At 38.1% G+C, this 20305-nt stretch overlaps 1 protein-coding gene across 3 annotated transcripts in view; it reads right to left on the reverse strand.

Moving 5' to 3' along the window:
* Positions 1 to 1011: 1011 nt before the first annotated feature.
* The window catches only part of grb14 (growth factor receptor-bound protein 14), a 28166-nt gene continuing 8872 nt past the window's right edge, over positions 1012 to 20305 (reverse strand). For 2 of the 3 annotated variants that reach the window (XM_071473825.1, XM_071473828.1), the window contains exons 4-15: positions 9912 to 10068; positions 7868 to 7989; positions 7686 to 7760; positions 7402 to 7539; positions 6204 to 6314; positions 6000 to 6095; positions 5583 to 5645; positions 4007 to 4123; positions 3452 to 3521; positions 3272 to 3359; positions 2683 to 2776; positions 1012 to 2538 (exon numbers count right to left, since the gene is read on the reverse strand). In XM_071473825.1, coding sequence (XP_071329926.1) covers positions 2392 to 2538; positions 2683 to 2776; positions 3272 to 3359; positions 3452 to 3521; positions 4007 to 4123; positions 5583 to 5645; positions 6000 to 6095; positions 6204 to 6314; positions 7402 to 7539; positions 7686 to 7760; positions 7868 to 7989; positions 9912 to 10068 — 1278 coding nt within the window. In that variant the 3' untranslated portion in view covers positions 1012 to 2391. Of the gene's footprint in view, positions 2539 to 2682; positions 2777 to 3271; positions 3360 to 3451; positions 3522 to 4006; positions 4124 to 5582; positions 5646 to 5999; positions 6096 to 6203; positions 6315 to 7401; positions 7540 to 7685; positions 7761 to 7867; positions 7990 to 9911; positions 10069 to 15414; positions 15683 to 20305 lie in introns of those variants that run through there. The other variant, XM_071473837.1, reaches the window with a different exon arrangement.

Genomic DNA, 20305 nt, shown 5'->3' on the forward strand with positions numbered 1-20305 from the left:
TACCAAATGGCATTGAAAGTCCATTGTAAATGACAATGTGATTATCTCAGATTGATACTTGCACATTTAATATTAATTTACTCATCATGTGAGTGAAAACAGGCACACCGGGTTGATGTTGTTGGTGTGAGTGGAAGTGAGTGTCTCTGTGTATTCTCAAATAATTGTTGCAAATAAAATAACAGATGATCAATATCAATGAGTCTTAGTTGCACAACTTTTCTGTAACCTCCCTTTTTGTTTTATTTTTTAAGTTTAACCCAGCTTGCACATTTCTTGTGTATTATGTAATTTAAATTGCACTGGACACAATAAGATTTCAGGAACCTCATAAACCTGGACAAGCAAAAAGCAAAATGCTTCTAGTACCATCTAGTGGTTATAAAAAATATTTATGTAATGGGGGACACGTAAAGTATATATATGTATACAGGGTGCTGCCCACAGAATTCAGTAAATCATACTTGACAATGTTAGGCTAATGTGTCCCATGCACAGGCTATGCAGTGTAACTAAATTTAACTATGTGCTGGATCCCATTAGAAAATCAAGACTTATGTATTCACTATAAAAATCTTTCTGAGCAGAGAAGCACCCCACTGTGTGCTGATGAGACGGCTCAGGTAGACATTTCATTTTGCCGTTATATTTCATGTGTGTCACTGCATTTATATGATAACCATGTATGCCCTACTTACTGAGAAATATCCTATCCAAAGAGTACAATGTAAACTGTTTTATATTTTAAATAAAGCCAGAGTTTATGAGCTTACTGATCTATTACCTCTCTCTGTACCAGACTGTATTTAGGCGTTAGAGTTAAGAGTTTGTGGTGCTGCTTACTGAACCACAGTAAACATGAATAACACATTGCTTATGGGTTTTAAACATCACTGATATCTACTGTAGAGAGTCAGTCAAAATGAGACAATGATTTTCTAATAACTATTCTACAGTTCTTTGGGAGTCAGAAAACACTAAATGTGACAATAAATCATACAAACTCATACATTACAAACAGGCTGTGTTTATATATATAAAACTATGCAGTCCATGACATTCATTGTTCAATGCACTGTTGTCCAGCTGTAAAATAAATGAAACAACAAACACCAGATGGTCATTTCAATCGTGTCACTGATGTAGAACACCTTGTTCTGAAAAGCTGATGCATTATTGGCTTTTCAAAAACAAAACAATATGACACTGTTTACCCACAGCAGTGGTAATAACATCAAAATACAACCAACCCAGGCTTTGCACATGGTGTACCTGAATCTTTGGAACATATAAAAGCTAAATTTCAATATACAATGAATTCAGATGTGATCAAAATCAGTCATACAGTATTTCTGATTTCCATCTTAATGGCTTTTATCTAAAATTTGTGAAATATTTTTCTGCCCTTACTCTAAAGCAAGCCCACAACTGATTTCATCTAATAGAAAATTTCATTTAATCACATACATTTAAAACTAATGTACAGTGCAGGCTTGTGAGGTTGTGTGCCACCTCTACACCTGTACTTTACCTCTCTTTTTCTCTCTACAGCAGACGCAGTCCAGCATACAGAGCATGCACAGTGACACTTCCTGAGAGGTCATTTTATCTCTCAAATAGAAAACAACAATCATTTTCTTAAAAAAAACAAAAACAAACAAACAAACAAAAAAACAAAAAAAAACAAAAACAAAACCTGAATACTCAAGAGAGATGCAATGACAATGAAAAGTATGTTAGCTTAGTTTTACTCATTTTTAACAGGACAGAGGTGTTGGGTACTACAATCCCCAGCATGACTTGCTGGCAAATGAACAATTATGATTATGTTCTTGTTGGGACTCAATCATCATTTGCTTTGACAGACCAGAACTGAACGACTGTATACATACTGCAGTAGACTTTCTGCTGAAATGTTTTCAGTGAAAACTCAAATTCCAGTTACTGTATGTCACTTACCAAGAAAAGCTACATTCTTTCATTGGCATCATGATGTTGTCAGAATCACAATCTGTTTGCAGCACACATTCCGCTTTACAATATACAGGACAAGAAGCCATGATTGAACTGGATTTACTGCCACATATGGCCCCACAACAGAGTAGTGTTAACCAGATAAAACTGCACACCATCTTCAGCGCCCATAGTGAGTTATCATATGGTCTATTGTCAAATTCAGCTTTTTCTAAAATAGAAAAAAAAAGGCGGACCATGTACCACAGTATGAATGTGAACTATAGATGAAGATAACAGTGGTTTCAGTTAGCATGGCTGTTCAGTTATTGTGTATATCTTTCTTCTTCAAGGCACAAGAACACTGGGGGTGTTTGTCCAGAAAGGCCCTGGAGTTAAGGTGCACGTGGGCCCTCAGGGGTCTGTTACTTCCCTTGCTCACAGGGTGATCCGAGCACAGTGGTGCTTGAGCTTGCAAGGCAGCACCCCACGGTTTAGCTGGTAAAACTCCACCAGCTGGATCAAGTCAGTGAACTGTGTGTGACCGTCATCCAGACTGTAGAGCAACTCCCCTTCATTATCCACCTGAATGTGCATCCACACACAAGGGAATAACACACAAGAGATAAATTACTTATTGGAAATTAGGTTAAAATTTTGGAGGTAATTTTTGTAAGATGGATAAAAAGCATCTTGGAACTGTATATCCAAGCAGTGGATTTTACTCACAGGTAAGATCTGAAAGTGTTTGACTTTCTGCATGTGGCACAGTGACAGTACGAATGTCTTAGGGTTGCTTTGGCTGTCCCTCAGAAGAAATACTCTGAAAGCAAAAAGAAAACTTTTCACTGTAGCTCTAAGTCCTTACCTTCACTCTATTTTAGGATTTTCTAAAATACAGATAACTATCTAAAATGTGAAAAAAAAAAAAAATGACACACAATCCCATCACAGACCACTAGAGAATCTTGCTTTGGCCCCTTTGTTTTTGCTTATTGGAGATTTGCTTACAGTTTGTTGACAGACCTAAATATGTAAAGGTAGGTTCAGAAGATTTACTGTATGTCACACTCTCAATGATTATATGTTGCACTTACTCACCACACAACTGTACTACTGTACTGTCAACTGGAAGTGCATTTGTTAAATTTAGATGATTTCTGTTGTGCAAAGAATTCAAATGTGACTCACATTAGATAGGTATAGAATAAAATCCTCACTGTGTAAGGAACATACACTAAATGCTATTTACAGTGAACAACCCAGATGTCTTTAATGCCACATTTTAAACAGTAAAGTGTCTACTGTAGTTGCTTACCCATCAATAAGACCCTGTTGAGTGATTAGACGCTGAGCCTCATCCCGAGACAGTTTGCTGTGGAACCACGGCTGAGCCAAGTGCAGAGCTGAAGCGCACACAGGGAGAATATGTCACTAATTATTTATGTCAATGGTGTTCATACAGTAAATCAGAAATATAAAAATGTGTCCCACGAACCTATGTTTGACACTGAACTTTGTGATGTGGAGGGGCTCCCATGACTGCTCAGACGGTGGCAGCTTTTCCTCTGAGGCGAAAATGAGTTACAGCCGCAACATTAGTCAAATTAATTTGAAAACATAGTTAATTTACTCTGTCTCTCCTCTCTTCTTAATCTAGTTTAATTATGAGGCGCTTACAGCGGTTGACCTGACATTTTGTTGTGATAACCAGCTGTCTGTATGAATATAATGTGTGTTGTTCAAAAACATGAGGTAAATTCTTAATAACTATAAAGTTGTAAATTGTAAGAATATGCGACTACATTTGAAGAATTTGCTACTAGATTCTCCCACACTTTTTTTAGCACATTTATTTTTCAGAGATTTTCATTAAGTTCAGCAAAATGTTCAGAGTATATGTGAAATAACCGTAATATAGCAACTGCAAAATAAAGCATTATCAATAATTAACCTCCAGTTTATCCTTTTTTCTTGTTTACAGTATTAGGAATCTTCTCTAACTCTTCATTCAGAGGAGCAACAAAGTTTTTAAATAAGACACCGGACTTACCCTCCATGACAGGCCTTCCTCTACAGCCACAGAAAGCGCCTCAGATGGGTTCTCAATCACTCGGCTCCTTTGGCCAGAAAAGTCCATGGCCACCAATGAGTTCTCTGAGATGCTTCTCTGAAATGATACAGTTATCATGCTGTTATTTCTGAAGGACTGTGTGAGCTCATGTATGCTTAAATCATTCCTCACTTTGTCACAATTATGGAAAAGATAGAGAAACAAAGATGCAAAAATGTCTTATACTCTACAAAATAGCCAAGGCTCTTCTTATTTTTGTTTCCTTTGTATACTGAGAGAAGTGAACTGACTTCTGCTGTCATGTGGTATTGTATTGCCATCTAGTGTCTGAGCATCATGACTCCATCCTCATCACTTCGAGATGATTCCAGACAGAAAACCCCATTGAAAAAGGATTAGTGTGGCTTTGAGAAGAATGACACATGGGCACATTTTAGTCCTTTAAGCTGCCATCTAGTGAGTGGCTCTAAATAACTGTGCACACTGAAGACATTTTTTTTTAAATCAGGATTAACAAAAAGCTTTTAAATTACAACATTTGTTCCTCTACCATCGACTAAGCCTGCAATTTAAACAAGTGGCTAAAAAAAGTGAGCAGTGTTTACTTTGTGGATAGAGGCATTCCAGTTCCTCTTATGTACTTTGCTCCAATTCCAGTGTAAAGATAGTTATCACCACTTATCAATGTCTCACTTACGGTAACATTGTGCTTAAATATGGCTTTCATTTACTTTTCAGTGTGAACCTATAAAACTGTATTCTCAGGATAGCAGGTATAGCTAAATCTGTCCTGTAGACTACAGGAGATTCAACAGCCTGACCCTCCTTTTGGCAGATTCATGCACTCCTCTATCTTTCTAGCTAATCCTCTTGGCGAGGCTGCTGGTCACATATGACCCTCTGACAACAGAGAAGAGGTGATGAGTTGTTAAATCTGAGAGCAGCTGATCACTGTGTATTTTTAGAAAGCAGAGGGTTCATGAACATGTCCAAAAGCCATAAATAGATTTGTGTTCACTGCCACAAGAATACTCCCAGTAGAGTCTGAGGCTATTATGGGACAAGAAATCCACATTAACACACTGAAGGTGCCTCATTTGTCCTACTCAATTATAGACTATTACTGCAATCCTGTGTGTTGACATGTGTTTGATACATTCATTTTTCTTTTTTTCTTTTTTTGGTGACCTGGGGTAGTAGAGTTAGTTAGATAGATGCCAACATCTTCAGCATGACAGTATTTTGGTGCTTGGCACGTACTATAAAGTGGATTTACCAACGCTTTTTGGCTTAAAGAAAGGTGACTGTTGGGAGTTGGAAATGAGGTTAATGAGCAAAAAGTTAGTGGGATAAAAACCAAAACAATGAGCTAATGTTAAAAAGGGGGCTAAAAGGCTCCATACAGCAGAGGCAAACATCAAAATTTGTCACTGCGATTGATTGATTTCACTTGATACATTGTTTACATATAAAAATACTGATTAAAGCAGCTTTTTAAAAAGTTTATTTTTCAAGTGAGTTAGAAGATGGTGAAACAATAAGAGATTCAGCTTACCATTGGAGACACTTTTTGCTTCTGGTGTGGCTGAATGAAGTTTTGGTACAGTTGCATCCCATACTGAAACAGAAAAATGTCAGATTTTTAAATGTGAACCTCTTACATGTTAATTTAAAAATACTTTCAGTAAACTTGTAGCATAATGATGAAAATGGACAGATACAAATAAATCAGTCTGTTGAGCTTTACTGTATATTATTTATAGACAAGCAGGAGAGTGACTAATGCTTTAAACTGTATCTAGCAGACATCCAGACAATGAACACATGCTGCTTCTATCAAGAGATGGAGTGCTAATCCAGCATCACTCAATAGTTTCCCTTGACCTCCTCCCAAAGCTAAATCTGATTCTAGCATTGACTCAGCATTCCCCCTCTTAGACACAGACCCGCAGTTTGTGATCAGCAAGCCAACCTTTAACAAGCGCATGGCTGTGATCCAGCAAGTCCTGGTGGGCTCATCATCCGCACAAAGCAGCTTCAAGTCCCGGGCTGAACTACACTTTGTGGACTGGAGGGAGAAGTTACATTAAGACAAAAGGAGTTCAACATGCTGGAAATCAATACTCTACCTCTGCTCCTTCTGTACAGTTTTGGCATGTCTAGAAAGTGATGGTACCTTGACACAGAAGCCATAATCTGTAGGTGCTCCATGTAGTTTTTTGGCTGACAAAACAGTGTAGACATCACTGTCACTAAAGTCGGCAATGAACTGGAGATGTCTTGGTTCCTGTAAAACAAAGAGTATGAACTGTCAGGCAACATCAAATTATACATTTGTGTCTAATTTTAATTTCTACAACATGTCTGTCTACAGTGCATAAGAAGGTCATTTACTTTTAGAAATGAATAGGAAATACTTCTATTAGAAAACTAAAACTGCAGTGGATAAATACCATAGTGTATCTGAATGCAACCATGCTTACAGTCTAATCTAGTAACAGAGGTAAACAATGCATATTTATCTATAAATCTATAAAACACTATTATCAGTAATTCAGGGTGTGGTTGACCTATAAATGCAATGAAAGAGATAAAGATAAATTTAGAAATGTTTATAGGGGCTGTATTTAATCAGTATCAACAGCCACATTGTGCCAGAGATAAATTTCCAAGGAAAAAAAAAAAAAAAAAAGCACAAGGGCTCCCATTGTTCTGCTTTCATGTGACACTCCGTTGCCACTTCCTTATTTAAAGTAAAGCCACAGCCGTTAGTGTCTGTGCTGACTGACTAGCAACGTGTCTGACCAAGACCACAGATGAATGGTAAACCTGCTAGAGTAAAAGTGGGCACCATTCCAAAGCCTGCCTGTGCTGGACAACAAAAGGTCTACTGTTGCAGGAAATGAAAGCAGTTGAGAAGTGGTTGTGTTGGCATGGCTGGTGCGTAGGTATAAGGTTCACTTGTCAGCAGCATTGAGAGCACCGTTTCTGCCTGGCTGCTGTGCCAGCTGACCTAAGGAAAATCAAGCTCAACCTGTTCCACTGCCCCCGCACAACATGAGTGAGATACAGTATATACAGAGGATGAACTGGTGAGCCCATAGTGTAAAAACAGAGGACAACAATGGGTGTTCATAGATTATTTCAAATGGTGCCATGCATTTTTTCTTATCTTGTATGTTTACTGTGTAAACTAAGAACTGTGTGTACATACATGACGGACCAATGTAATGCACTTACATATCAAATTAGGGCTGCATGCAACAGAGTTTTAGTGTATGCACAGGGTTTTAGTTGTATGCAACAAATAACCCACAGAAATTTATTGCTTTTGATTTTCCTAAATTGCATGTGGACGATTTTGTTTTGCTGACCTTGGAAGTTCCCTTATTGGAAAAATAAAGCCCCGACCTCCGCAGGACAAAATAAAACTTCTTCCAAGACTTCCTGCTTTGTTCTTTGGCATGAAGGTGTCCATGTATCTCTGGACAAGTGCTGGAGTTGAGAAAGGTCTGTTTTGGAGGGAGAAATACTCATCAGTAGGTGTGTGTGTGAGGTAAATTCTCAAGGTAGTACAACACATTTAGACAGAGGTTGGGAAACTCACAATTGGCACTCAAGGGCAGTGAGTTCAATGTAAACAGAAAGAACCTGATACCTGTATAATCTGAGAGTGATCCACCATCCCATTGGTTTCACTGGATATGGAGACCATGTGATCCGGGAAAAAGTCCTACCAACATGAAAGCAGCAACGCTGTTTAACCTCCTTAACCCGCACTGTGGTGGGAATATAGGTGGGTTAGTTAAAACCACACACATAATTTCATCACAAACTCACCAGAGGTTTCCTGAAGAATTCATATTTTGCGTAGTTCTTCCTAAAATACAGCCGGCTGTCTGTGTCCATCCCCCAGCCTGATAGCACCTCCATGACAGACTCATGGTCTTCAATGGTTCTCTCTAGTGTGACAAGGAGGAAAGAAAATGAACAAGAGATTAAATGTATTTTTCACTGCTCTGTCAATAACAAATGGAGACCCAGCAAAAACAGCTACAATGCCAAACCAAAGTTAAAGATATGACTTTCTAAAAATCACAGAGAAATTATGTCTGCAAAAGATTTTCCTGCAAGAGATATATTGCTTAACTTCGAGGCACAGAGTTTGATTATTAACCCTGTATCAATGTGTAACCTCTGGATGAGAGTGTGGCTCTGAAGTCAGGCAGTACAACATAAACATTAATTATTTCCTAGAACTAAAAATGATTGTTGAATTAATGGGAAAACTTTTTTTTTTTTTGTTCAGACTGCCATGTGAAGCAGCGGTGCATAGTGAACTATGACAAAGAAAGCAACAGGCAACGAGTGACTAGTCATGATTTATGTGGCTGATAAAATAAATGTGAAACATGACACACGCCCTCCTTTATAAATGATTTAATTGAATAAGCATTTATAGATATGCCCTTTACACATGAAATATGATTGTTGTGCAAAAAAGGAAACTACAGTCTACAGCCTTAATACCATAAAAAAAACATGTACTAAAAACAAAGCCTTGAGATATTGTATTTTGACACATTTCAAAAGGTTCTTACAGGGTTACATTAGCTCACTGGAATTGTGTCAAAAAGGCCTGAAAGGAGAATTTAATTTAGTTATTCAATTTATCTGAATACAGTTAAAGAACAAATATCTAGATACATGGATTTTTCTGGATAACAATGATAGTGTAGTCTTGACTAAAAAATAGATATTTGATGACTGGAACAGAACAGATGGAGGAATTATGTAATGTGTGCAATAGTGTGAAAATGCAGCTCAGAAATAATTTATGCAGTCACACTCTCCTCTTGCAGATCAACGTTAATATACCATTGACAAATTTGTGTGTTTTCACTGTTGGCTTACTGAGAAGAATATTTTATGCCATTATTCAATGCAAATGGAGGTGATGTCCCTTTAATTTACAAACACTGACATGTATGTTACATAACAGTTTATAGCTAACAGCAAATTGACAGCAGCAGGTAATTTAGAGCTCACAGCAACCTCATGCATTCAACAACCAAAGCCATGCGGACAATACCAGTAGGGTTGAAAATCATACAGTGGGAGAAACTCCATATGTGTCAGTGTAGACAGTGATGTCTTCAAACGTGCACTGCACCATTAATGCAAGTCCAAGACAGGATAAGAGATAGTATTCTACACAAGGAAGCTACAGTTCAGGTCTCACAGTGACAAAGACACAGCACAACATCAGCTCCTCTCACATGTGGTTTAGGATTGAACACAACACACAGACAACTTGCTTTGCTCCATTCTTATACACATTTCGCCACCCCACCACCTACAGCCACTCCCCCGATTGAATCAAGCAAACCCTGCCCATAGGACTAACAACATTAGCATCACATGATTAAATCAAGCACATGCTGTAAATTTATCAAAAAAGCAGAGGTAGAGCTATGTATATTTAAACAAACTAAAACCACAGCTGGCTTGGCACATTATCTTACTAAGACTTTATAAAAAATTACATAAAATTTTGTCCTCCAGCCATACAGACATTTGGTTTTCACTTCATCAGTGAAAACTATCTGAAACATTACCTCAAAAAAACTTTGCTTATTATTCATTAACACTTGACTCAGACTGAGACAACAAAATAACAATGAAATAAAATACACGTCAAAGAGTTTTTCTTTTGGCTACAATGAACAGCACAGGGCACCATGTAGCTCTGAGCCTCTGACTGGTTGCAATAGGACCTTTCGATTAAACACAACTTGAGCATTTTGAGATTTGTTTAGGGTATTAACCATGTTATTCTCAAAAAAAAAAAAAAAAGATAATACTGGGGAAAACAAAATCTTACCTATTCCCAGATGGGAAAGGTGCTCAAAAAGAGTCCAGCTGTGGTCATCAATGCAGTGGTTCTTCAAGACAAACAGCTGGCATATGTCCCGGGCAGTGATGTCACTGGGAACCTCTACTGCTCTGCTGGTGTTATCTTCATTATAAACTTTGATTACCTGCAACAGAAGCATCGAATTAACAAACTATTCACCAGGACAGAATATGTTTCACCTTCAAGGAGTACACGCTGACTGTTGTTTTTGGCTTGAACCAATGCAATGACCACTATTAAAAGTGAGGCAAAGTATCAGATAATTTAATCAGTTTGACCCACATACGGTAGTTAGTGAGGCCCGTTTCCCATTACAGCAGCAAAATATTCAGAAAATAGAATTAAAAAAAAAAAAATAGAATGATGTGCAAAGCCTGTTCCAGGATGTAAAGAGCTGTACTTGAGCCTGTGAAGAAACCATGAGGCAATCTTGCAATACCACATTGAGACATCAAAAACTTAATGTAACACAAATTAATCCATCTCAAAGTATAACTTACCCCACCCCTGTTTGGAGCCAAGCATAGTTCTGAGGTTAGGCAAGCTCTGTAGCCTAAACATGGCTGAGTACACAGCATTGTAAAGGAGAGCTTTTGTAAGAAACATAAAAACACGCATCAGACGGCACAGCAAGTGTCAGCTGGGAGGCAACGACTATCTCCTCTCTCTCTCCCTCTCCCTCTCTGTCTCTGTCTCTCTCCCTCTCTCGCTCTCTGTGCTGCAGTGGAGCTGAAAAGAGGTAATTAGACAAAACTGCCTCTTAGCGCAACGCTATTCTGACTCCATATATCTGTGTTGCTGGGGCTCAATACCAAATCACCAGCTATCTTTTCTCACCACGCAGAGTGAAGAAGCCAGAGATCAATCCGCTCATTCACTAGTGGGTGAAGAGCGAGAGAGAGAGGGTCAGAGAGAGTCACAAGGCTCCAACCCCCTCTCTATTCACGTTCACACCCATGGCAAGCAGAGTTCCCTGCATAACCAAGGGAACAATTATAAAGGTGCTAGTTAAATGTAATGCTAGTTGGGTCAACTCAGCCTAAAGTTGACTGGGTCGGGTATGGAGGGTGGGGGTTTAAAGCTGGGCAGGACAAGCCTGACTCCTTTTGCGCAGATAATAGGAGGTCAGAGCTCTCCAACGGGGCTGAGGTTGAAGCCCTCAAGGAGCCATCAGTAAGCTACGACATCACCTCTCTGTGTAAACCAGTTAGTGTTTAATCAGCCCACACGGAGCCTTGCAAGACAAATATCTTTGTTAGTCGATGTCTAACAAAAACAAAGGCCTGCATTAAACGGATTTCTCCAGCAACCAAAGTGTAATATCATGCATTTGTATGTACCAGTGTGTCTATTTAACACAGCATCATAACACTGCAGGTTAATTATCTGAAAAAAAAAAAAAGAACTGAGACAACAACAGCTGGGCACAACAGTGGTGCAAAATTCATATTCATATTCATTTAAAATACACAAACAACAGTTCAAAAAAAGCTATGCATTTACTGCACTGTTGGTCATGACTGCATCTGTCCTGGGCTTTAGTTGAGTTGCCTAAGGAAGTGGCTTCCTGAGAATTGGCCAAATCAAATCATTCAGGCATCACATTTCACTAGGAACAGGGTAGGGTTTGTCAGAGGGTGAGGCAACCTTGTTTTTTTGGTGCATTAGCATTGCAGATGTACTTTATGTTTACAATACTTAGCACAGACCAACTGAAAACATTACAGTCAGTCTCATGCAAAGTTTACTTTGGATTTCGAAAAAACACACACAGACAAGGAATGCCCTCTGAAGATCAAATTTTATCTGAACTATGACATTAATCACATCAAAAGTTTCCAAAATAAAGCTTTTTTTAATTTACAGAGGGATTCCTTGAAAAAAGAATGCTGATGTTGTTTGCAAATTTAGAAAATGGACAAAGACTGAGAAAGGGAGTAAAGGAGGGGCACGAGGAGTGTCCTGATGCAATTCGTGGTGACAATACCTATAGTGAAAAGGTCTTAAACTAATGAGCTTAGATGTTTTTTGTCATGCTAGCAGCATGGTTTTGGGGATCATAATGTTAGTCACAATGTTAATCGGCCAGTGCACCAGCCTGGTCCACAGTGAAACATCTCAATAACTATTAGGTGGATGACCATCAAGTACAGACATTGCTGCTCCCTAGCAGATGAATCCAACTGATTTTGGTGATCACCTGACTCTGTCAAAATGAGGTTGGCGTGTGGTTTTGGTAGCAATATCTCACCAAATGTTGGCTGGATTGTCATGAAATTTGGTACAGACATTCAAATTCACTTCTGGATGAATTGTATTAGCTTTGGTAATCTTGCCCCTAGTGCCAGTGCCAGGTCAAAAATTTCAATTTGTCTAATATTTTGGTTTCTGACAAAATGTCAAAGATGAATGAAGATAAAATCTGCCTCTGCTGTACACTGCCTTTTGTGATAGTTATCAAATATTACCATGCTAAAATGATAAGCTATGATGGGGAACATGGTCAACATTATACCTGCTACACATTAGCATGTTAGCAGTGTCACTATAAGCATGTTAGTAAGCTAATGGAAGCTGTGCCAAAATACAGCCTGTTTTGGAAAGTGTTTTAGCATCATGTTACTGCTGCTAAGTGTGGACATCAAAGCCATACAAGCAGACCAGTGTTCTGTGAATGTAAGTGCCATCGCCATGGTTACCCAGATAGTATTATTTTTTTGTTACATTTGCATAATTGTCACCAATTATTTGTTGTCAAATAGTGGGTGTTTGGCCTAAAGCACCAAACTGGTGCTCATATGATTTGCTATTAAAAAGCAAGGCACAGCACCAAGGAGAAATGAATTCTGTTCTGCAGGTTGTTTTAGATTTGCTAATTAACTCAGCTGATGTCTGACTCATACAGAAAAGTACCATATTTTTCCAAACATAGAAAATATTACACATTGTATCACAAAGAAATATGTGTGAAATACATTTTGTATTTGAATTTTTAACTACATATATAATAAAGTATAGTAATTTTCAGCATCTTTTTGAACTCTGTCATTCAGGGATGTGAATAACAGCAAAACATAAAAGTGGACCCATAGCTCGACTGGCTCCTGTGTTTCCACAATCAATTGGCAACTACATACAAACAGACTTTTTATAATATCAACAGATTGGTCAAATAATTATAATCACAACACTCAATGTAAGAGTTCAAATTATTGTATCATTATGCATCATTGTTTCACATCAGGCAACTGAAAACACTGTGTACAGTACTGTTAATCATTAAGAGTTTTTAATGAATGTCCAGGCAAGCCAGCGTGCTGCGTAAACCACTGGTGTCTTTATCAGTGAACACAGAGCTGTATTCATCAGCAAGTAGCTCTGAGCCAAATCTACACATATTTTCTCCTGAAAAGCATTCATGTCCGCCCACATCATGTCAATCATATCCACCTATCATGTTGCAACATGCAAAAATAATGTTACCTGGAGAGTTACTTCTACTTAGATAGATTATTGTCCCTCACTTTAAGAACAAAATAGCATTTTGGCTTCAGCTATAACTCAAGTAACTCTTTAGTAAATGATCTATCATCTATTTTACTCTAAATGGGAACATTATTTAAAAAATTAACATCATATTGTACTGAAGAAGACTTAAAACTAATGACTGAAAACATAAACTCATTAGAAAATGTTTACTGAGTTGATGAGAGGTAAGGCCATTTTCCCATAGACTTCAATATAAATCTTAGACCTTGACATGTTCCATTGTTAATAGATAATCAACATTAGTTGCTTCATCTGTGGTCATAATGTTTTGGCACAATGGTGTACACTGTATGTGATGAGCTGATACTGGCCAATAATGTCGGCCCACTAATTCATCAGTCAGGGTTTACTGCTACCTTGTGCAACTGCAAGCCAGAGTCAACACTCTTTAATGCCAGTTTTTGCAGCAGTGTATCACAGAGGTGAGGGTTAAAGCAACAGGCAGAGCAACAGAACATAATGTGCTGTGTTACAAAGGGCTTTCAATGAAAAGCAAAAAAGTCTAGACAAGGCAGAATAAATCCAGACATGGATTTTGCAGGACTATATATAGCTTTGTTGAATATAAACTTCTCCATTAGAACTTCTTATCTCAAGGACAGGACAGTGTGAGCCATTTTGCCAATTAGACTACTATGGTTTAACCTTGAACTGCACTCTCACAGCTGCAGCTGTATCCTCGTGTGGTGGCGAGGAGGTGGCCTCCAGCCTTGTCTAGCAAAGACAACCACTGAGAAATGTCCTCCCAGCGTCTCACTGTTATAACACTGCTGTATACAGAATTGTCTCTTTAATGTCCAGACCAGGAGCGATTTACATTTACAGTTGCACTTTCTACTGCATTTTTGGGGGGTTGAACTTGTTGGTGTCTAAATTAAATTGACTAAGTCATTATTACCACTTAGAAATACAAAGTAATAGCCAGAACACCATTTGCTTTTCAGAGTATTCACCAATGAGGAGATGAATTACAACAGCAGACAAATGTTGTCAAGCAACACTGACAAGCAGGCTGGAAAGCTAGATGCTTTTTTTATATGGTGAAAATGATAGTGAGCTGCTGGAGGGGTTACTATTGTGAAAATACAGTTATTAATTATTATTTGGCCTAATTTTCATTCTGCTCATTTTACTCAAAGATGGGATAGCAAAGATATTGTGGTGGCTTGATAAAAATGAAAAGTTATTAGGACATCAAAGCAATAAGAAGTTATTTCATTGTTAGTATGGAAGTTTAAAAAACCCACTGTCCAAGTAAAAAGTTAAAGCAAACCATCATAAAATAGAAAATGAGAATCTTATCAATAAATCCTCAAGAAATAATGGAGCAGATATAAAGAGCCACATTTTGAGAATTTACATTGTGTCATTGCTGAACACGAACAACTGATGTTTTTGAACATGGACTTTGAAATCACACAACCAATACTCCAGTTAGGTATGTCCTCCCAATGTGAAGTACAGCTCCTCGGGCACAACATAGAATCAACATTCTGACTTAACGTGTGGGTTTTCTTTATTCAGCATTTATGCTCCTTATTTAAATGAAATGCACATTTTACATTTAAGCATGTTTCCACATTAAGAACTGGCTATTTTCCAAGTTTAAATCACCATTTTGAAAATGACATCTTCCATTTGTGTCAAAGATGAATTTGAAAAATGTGCTTCATGGTGAGCTAACAGTGTAAAGGAAAGGAGAGTCAGTTTCAACAAGTAACAATAGCACAGGCAAACTGTTGTGAACAAGTTTTGCATAAAGTAAGCCCTTACATAGTGCTCATCCAGCAACATCTGAAAAAAACTGCTTAAATTTAGAACAATCTCTGATCAGGAACGGAGGGCAGTTCTTCACTAATAAATAGGAGAAAGCTTTAAAGTTAGAGAGGTAGCACAGAGGAAATCCATCTAAGATTCCTACCCGCTTCTGCAGACAAAGTGGTGTGATGGCAGGCAAGGTGACTCTTCTCGCATGGAAATTCATGCTTCTGCCTTAGGTGCACAATTCACTACATGAAAAATATCCATACATAGTATCTGAAAATAAGCTTAATGTACAAATTATGGTTCTAAAGATAATAATAAATCATATAGAATATGGTATTTAATACAAAAAAGTTTTTTTCTATATGGTAACCCTGTTGGATAGTACGGAAAACCAGTTACAGTGAGATCCTCCCAACGAAAGTGTGAGAAACTACATCATGTTGCCTCCCCACAACACAAACTCCTCCTTTGTCCTTGAGAATGTAAAAGCTTTTTCCTTTCCTCTTCTTTTAGAAAAGCAGTTGCAAGAAACAAAACTGAAAATAAAAAGAAAAAAAAGAGTTTTTCTCATGGTGAACAGAGTGAAAATATACAGGCCAGAGAGAGCTGAAATTCTTGGAATCAAAGTAACAAATTCTGCCAAGAGATAACGTCGAAACCACAGCAAAGGAGCTGAAGATTTCCCAGAAACTACCTGTGTCGGATTGTTTTTACTGACTTTGTGCCAGACAAAATATGGCTATTTTTAGTCTCCGACATAATACATTTCACTAAACGAACATTTATAAGCATAATCGTGAAAATTGTGCATTATATTTTTTACTGAGACATAAATAGTGGCAAAAAGTGATCATTATACAGCCTGCAGTTCAGTTACTATTTAGACGATTTAAAACAACTAAAGAGTGCATCCTATTAGAGGAAATCAAAGATAGTTGTATTTTTATATTATACTGTATGACCTGTTAGATTTACAGTACATCAGGCCACTTTATTTATTTGTTGTCTTATTTCTTATTACTTTCCAGATCTGCATTTATGTATTCAATTATTAGTAGCAGTAGTAGTAGCAGCAGAACTAGCAGTATTTTGACATGACAATGGCTTGGTGACATTAATGCCGATAATTTGCAGATAGTTTGCATATTCTTGTTTGTACATGTCAAAATATGACATATGGGATATATATTGAGGGTGGTGTGGAAATATAATAGAGGAGTTGAGGAGTAAAAGTATGCAAAAGATATCAGATGTAGAGGGTAGAGACACATTTCAGTAAAGCTATTAATGCATTAATAAGAAACAGTTTTAGACCACAAGGAGCCTTAAATTCATTGTCTGACAAAGACCACACACACACAAACTCTTTCAGCCTTACTATGGTAATACTGTATCTGTCATCTGTACTGTATCATTTTAAGACAATGTATTTAGATTCAGTTCTATCTAGATTATATGTCAGTGGTAGTGTGAAAGTTGTCAGGCTGAGAATATTTTGTATTATTGATTTTGCTGAAGTGCGTCCCAGAGAGATAAAGTAGCTACTGTATATTACTTGTGTCACCAAAACAAAAAAAAAATTGTAAAGCTACTGGAAAAGGTCAATACCTTGCATTGCAACATTTGCTTGACTCTATTTTTCTTTCATCTCATTTCCTTATAGACACATGCAGTATATATTATTATATCTAATGTCACAGTACTGAATGTGGAAGTCTGGCACCAGTCACTGTCCTCTCTTTCAACTCATGAGAACAGACAGAAAAAGAAGAACCTCCCACAACAGGGTTCATGTTTATCTGGAAACACAGCACAGTGACTTGTAAGAGCACAGACAAACAGACGCTGCTAGTTATCACACAGCTAAAATGAATTGGAATTAATGGAGCCAGAATGATAACAGAGTCTCCACCACTCTCATAACAAAGCCAGCTCCAGACACATTTGACCACAGTTTTGACCACAGCTGATTCAATCAAGACCCCCTTGCAGGCTCTGTCAGAGAAACAATACAGCAACCAGAGGTACAGTGGTGCACAGATGCAGGTATACAGTGTATACCCACGTCTGGGCAGGGGGGTTTACAGTATACTTACTTAAAAACAACCAGAGACACATATCAGTTTACATCTTGCAGACCAAGGACGTAGCCAGTCATGTTATAGTCATATCTGTAGAAGTCTTTTGTTCCCTGAATTTAGCCTTTAAGGCAGTGTCTCTGCCCTGGCAACTTGAAAAAAAGCGAAGCCTTTAGAATTTACTGAGGCAACAGAACACTGTTCAGTTTCCTTGTCAATCCGTAACTTGTGAGTTTTGTGTAGGGGTATAAAGATAATGATTGTAGGTAAAACAGTAAATAACGGTAGCTATATCTTGCACATAGATGTAAGCACAAAGCACGTAATAAAGCTTCATCAAAAGGAAAACTGCATGGCTCCCACGAAACGGACAACAACCAGAGGTTAGGTTACTGATGAGGGAAAATCATCAGCAAATGTATATTGTGAGATAAATGTAATGTTAGTTAACAGTGTTACAGTGGTGGCTACAGCATTGCTGATCAGTGCCATTTAGATCACTGTTCTGAACTGAAGTCCTGAAAACGCAGCAAACGCCATTTCCTGGCCATTACTCGAGCCAAAAACTCTAGATTTGGTCAAAGGGTGGAGCAAGAAAAGAGGCAGCAGCGATCAGTATCCAGTGGTCATTAGAGGAACTCTAGCTTAATGCACTACCTCACTGACAATGGACTTAAAACCTTGTCCAAGTTGTTTGGCATAAGAATAGTAATTGTGCTTTAGAGGCGTGCTGTGTCATACACAGTTCACTGGGCCAACCTTCAGTGAGAAATGGATTTCCATGCATTCACATAGTATTTAGCACTGTCTGGTTCTGATAAGATCATACAAGAGAGTGAGCGGCATATTTATCTGTGTGTTGTGTGTTTGTGCATCAGAGAGAAAGAGAGCGGGCAGTGGGTGCTACTTGTGCTTGACATGGTCTAACGACAACACATTCTGTGATAGACGAGTGTGATTCACGTCACACGTCTCACAGTTTAACTCCCTGGCTGTTGCTCGTAGACCTGCATCTGCAGCTTCATTCCAGGCCATAGTTAAGCCATACAATAATACCATACCTTGTATGTTTGGTAAACATAGTTGAAATTGAAGTTTGGTGAAAATGGCAATTGTCACATTGATGTTCATCAAGACAACGCAGAAGAAGTGGGTTAGCATTATAGCATTACTAGCTTTATTTGGTCTCATTAGGAAATGTTAAAATTGAGAGGGGACTTAGTTGAGAAATATAATTGAGAACTAAAAAGTTGTTTCCACCAGAGGCTTATTGTAATCCTTAAATAATTTTACAGTAACAGTAATATGGTAATATAGTAATCCTATATGTATTATGGAAAACACTTTTTATTCCTCTATAAAAAAAAACAAAACAAAAAAAACAAGTTGCGTTAAGATCCGCATCAAAGCTCGGTTCAGAGCAGGTTCTGAACCCAAACAATATGTGTTGAACCATTCAGAACCACAAGAAACATGATTTTATCCCACATCACTGTGAGTCTGAAAGGGGTGAGAGAGAGACATAGAGAGAAATAAAGGGGCAGCATGGGCATCTAACACCAGATGACTAACTATATTTAACACATACTCTCTGTTAGGCACAAGGAATGAAAGCTGTGTGAGTCCTCCGATTCTAACTCCTCCAATTCTCACTTTAACTACTGCATTATAATGAATTACTGCAATATTCAGCCACTGAAATCAGTGTTGTTATGAAAAATCACAGACAAGTATAACGATGCAAAAAAAAAAAGATGTCTGCTCCCATTTTCTGGAGACTGTGGTTGTGACATCAGCAGTTACTCATCAACCAAATGTTGATTCAAGATTGTAAAATAGAAATTATTCATCAGCTTTGCTCTGTTTTGTCAGTAAGCAGATTTTGAACAAATAATTAAGTAGAGTTTAGTATAGATGGTTTATATCTATTAAGGGTGACCTGATGACCATGTAACATCTGCTGTAGAGAGGCTAAAACTCAGAGTGAAGAACATGGACATGATGCATCTGAAATAACATCTCTAGAGAGGCAGGCATTTCCTCTGAGTCATATGGCTGAACTGAGCACTCAACACCGTCTGGACACAGGCTGTCTGTGTGTTTCTGGTTTCTGGTATGAGTCCAAGCATGACTGCCCACAATATTCCTGGAGAGTGGAGGCGGTGCCAGCCACTTGGACTTCCCCAAAAACTGTTTATTTTGCCATTGTATTGTGAAGATATACCAGTTCTTCCATGATGTTGCACTCAAAGCCAGGTTACACTGCCCCTATCACTGATATCAACACAAAATTGCCTGCACAATGACACACTGGCAAGACAATAGCTTTCTCAATCCGACAAATATTTACAGAATCATGGTGTCATGCTAAAGTTTGTGTGAGTGTCGGCAGTGATGTGGTGCTGTGGCTGGGGACAGTCTGAGAAGCTGAAGCCTCGGCGCTGCCAGTGGGCACTTTTCCTGAGGTCAAACTCAAAAGTGCAGGAGGATTTTATTTCACAAAGCAACCTCTCGTGTCACAGTTGTATGTCTGAAACAGCTGAGATAGTACAGGACACACTTTGATTTATTCACCATGGAAACTGATCTGTCCTAACAATCTAGTTGTCTTAACCTACTTTACATATAACAGTGCCTTTTTGTGTAAAGTTTACTTAACGACACACTTTTTTTATATGCATTTGGACATATAGTTTTCTGGAGGCTGTCGTGCTGACAGCAAATCTAAGTGTCTCCTTGAAATAATATGGCTCTCATGACTTTGAGGTTTTTGTTATGGAAAAGTACCATGACACTGCAAACACAAGGTTAACAAGAGGCTCAGATAAACCAGTCTCTCATTAGTTAAACAGCTTTAAGGCCTGTCTAGAAAAAGAAAAAAAAAAACATGATGTCAAGCAAAGGATCTCAGCTAGACACTGAGCAGCTCAAGATACCACAGCGACAGACCTCACTGTCGTTTTCTTA

The sequence above is a fragment of the Trachinotus anak genome, unplaced genomic scaffold (assembly GCF_046630095.1).
Source record: "Trachinotus anak isolate AG129_WGS33_773 ecotype Australia unplaced genomic scaffold, CSIRO_AGI_Tana_v1 ptg000001l, whole genome shotgun sequence".
NCBI lineage: Eukaryota > Metazoa > Chordata > Actinopteri > Carangiformes > Carangidae > Trachinotus > Trachinotus anak.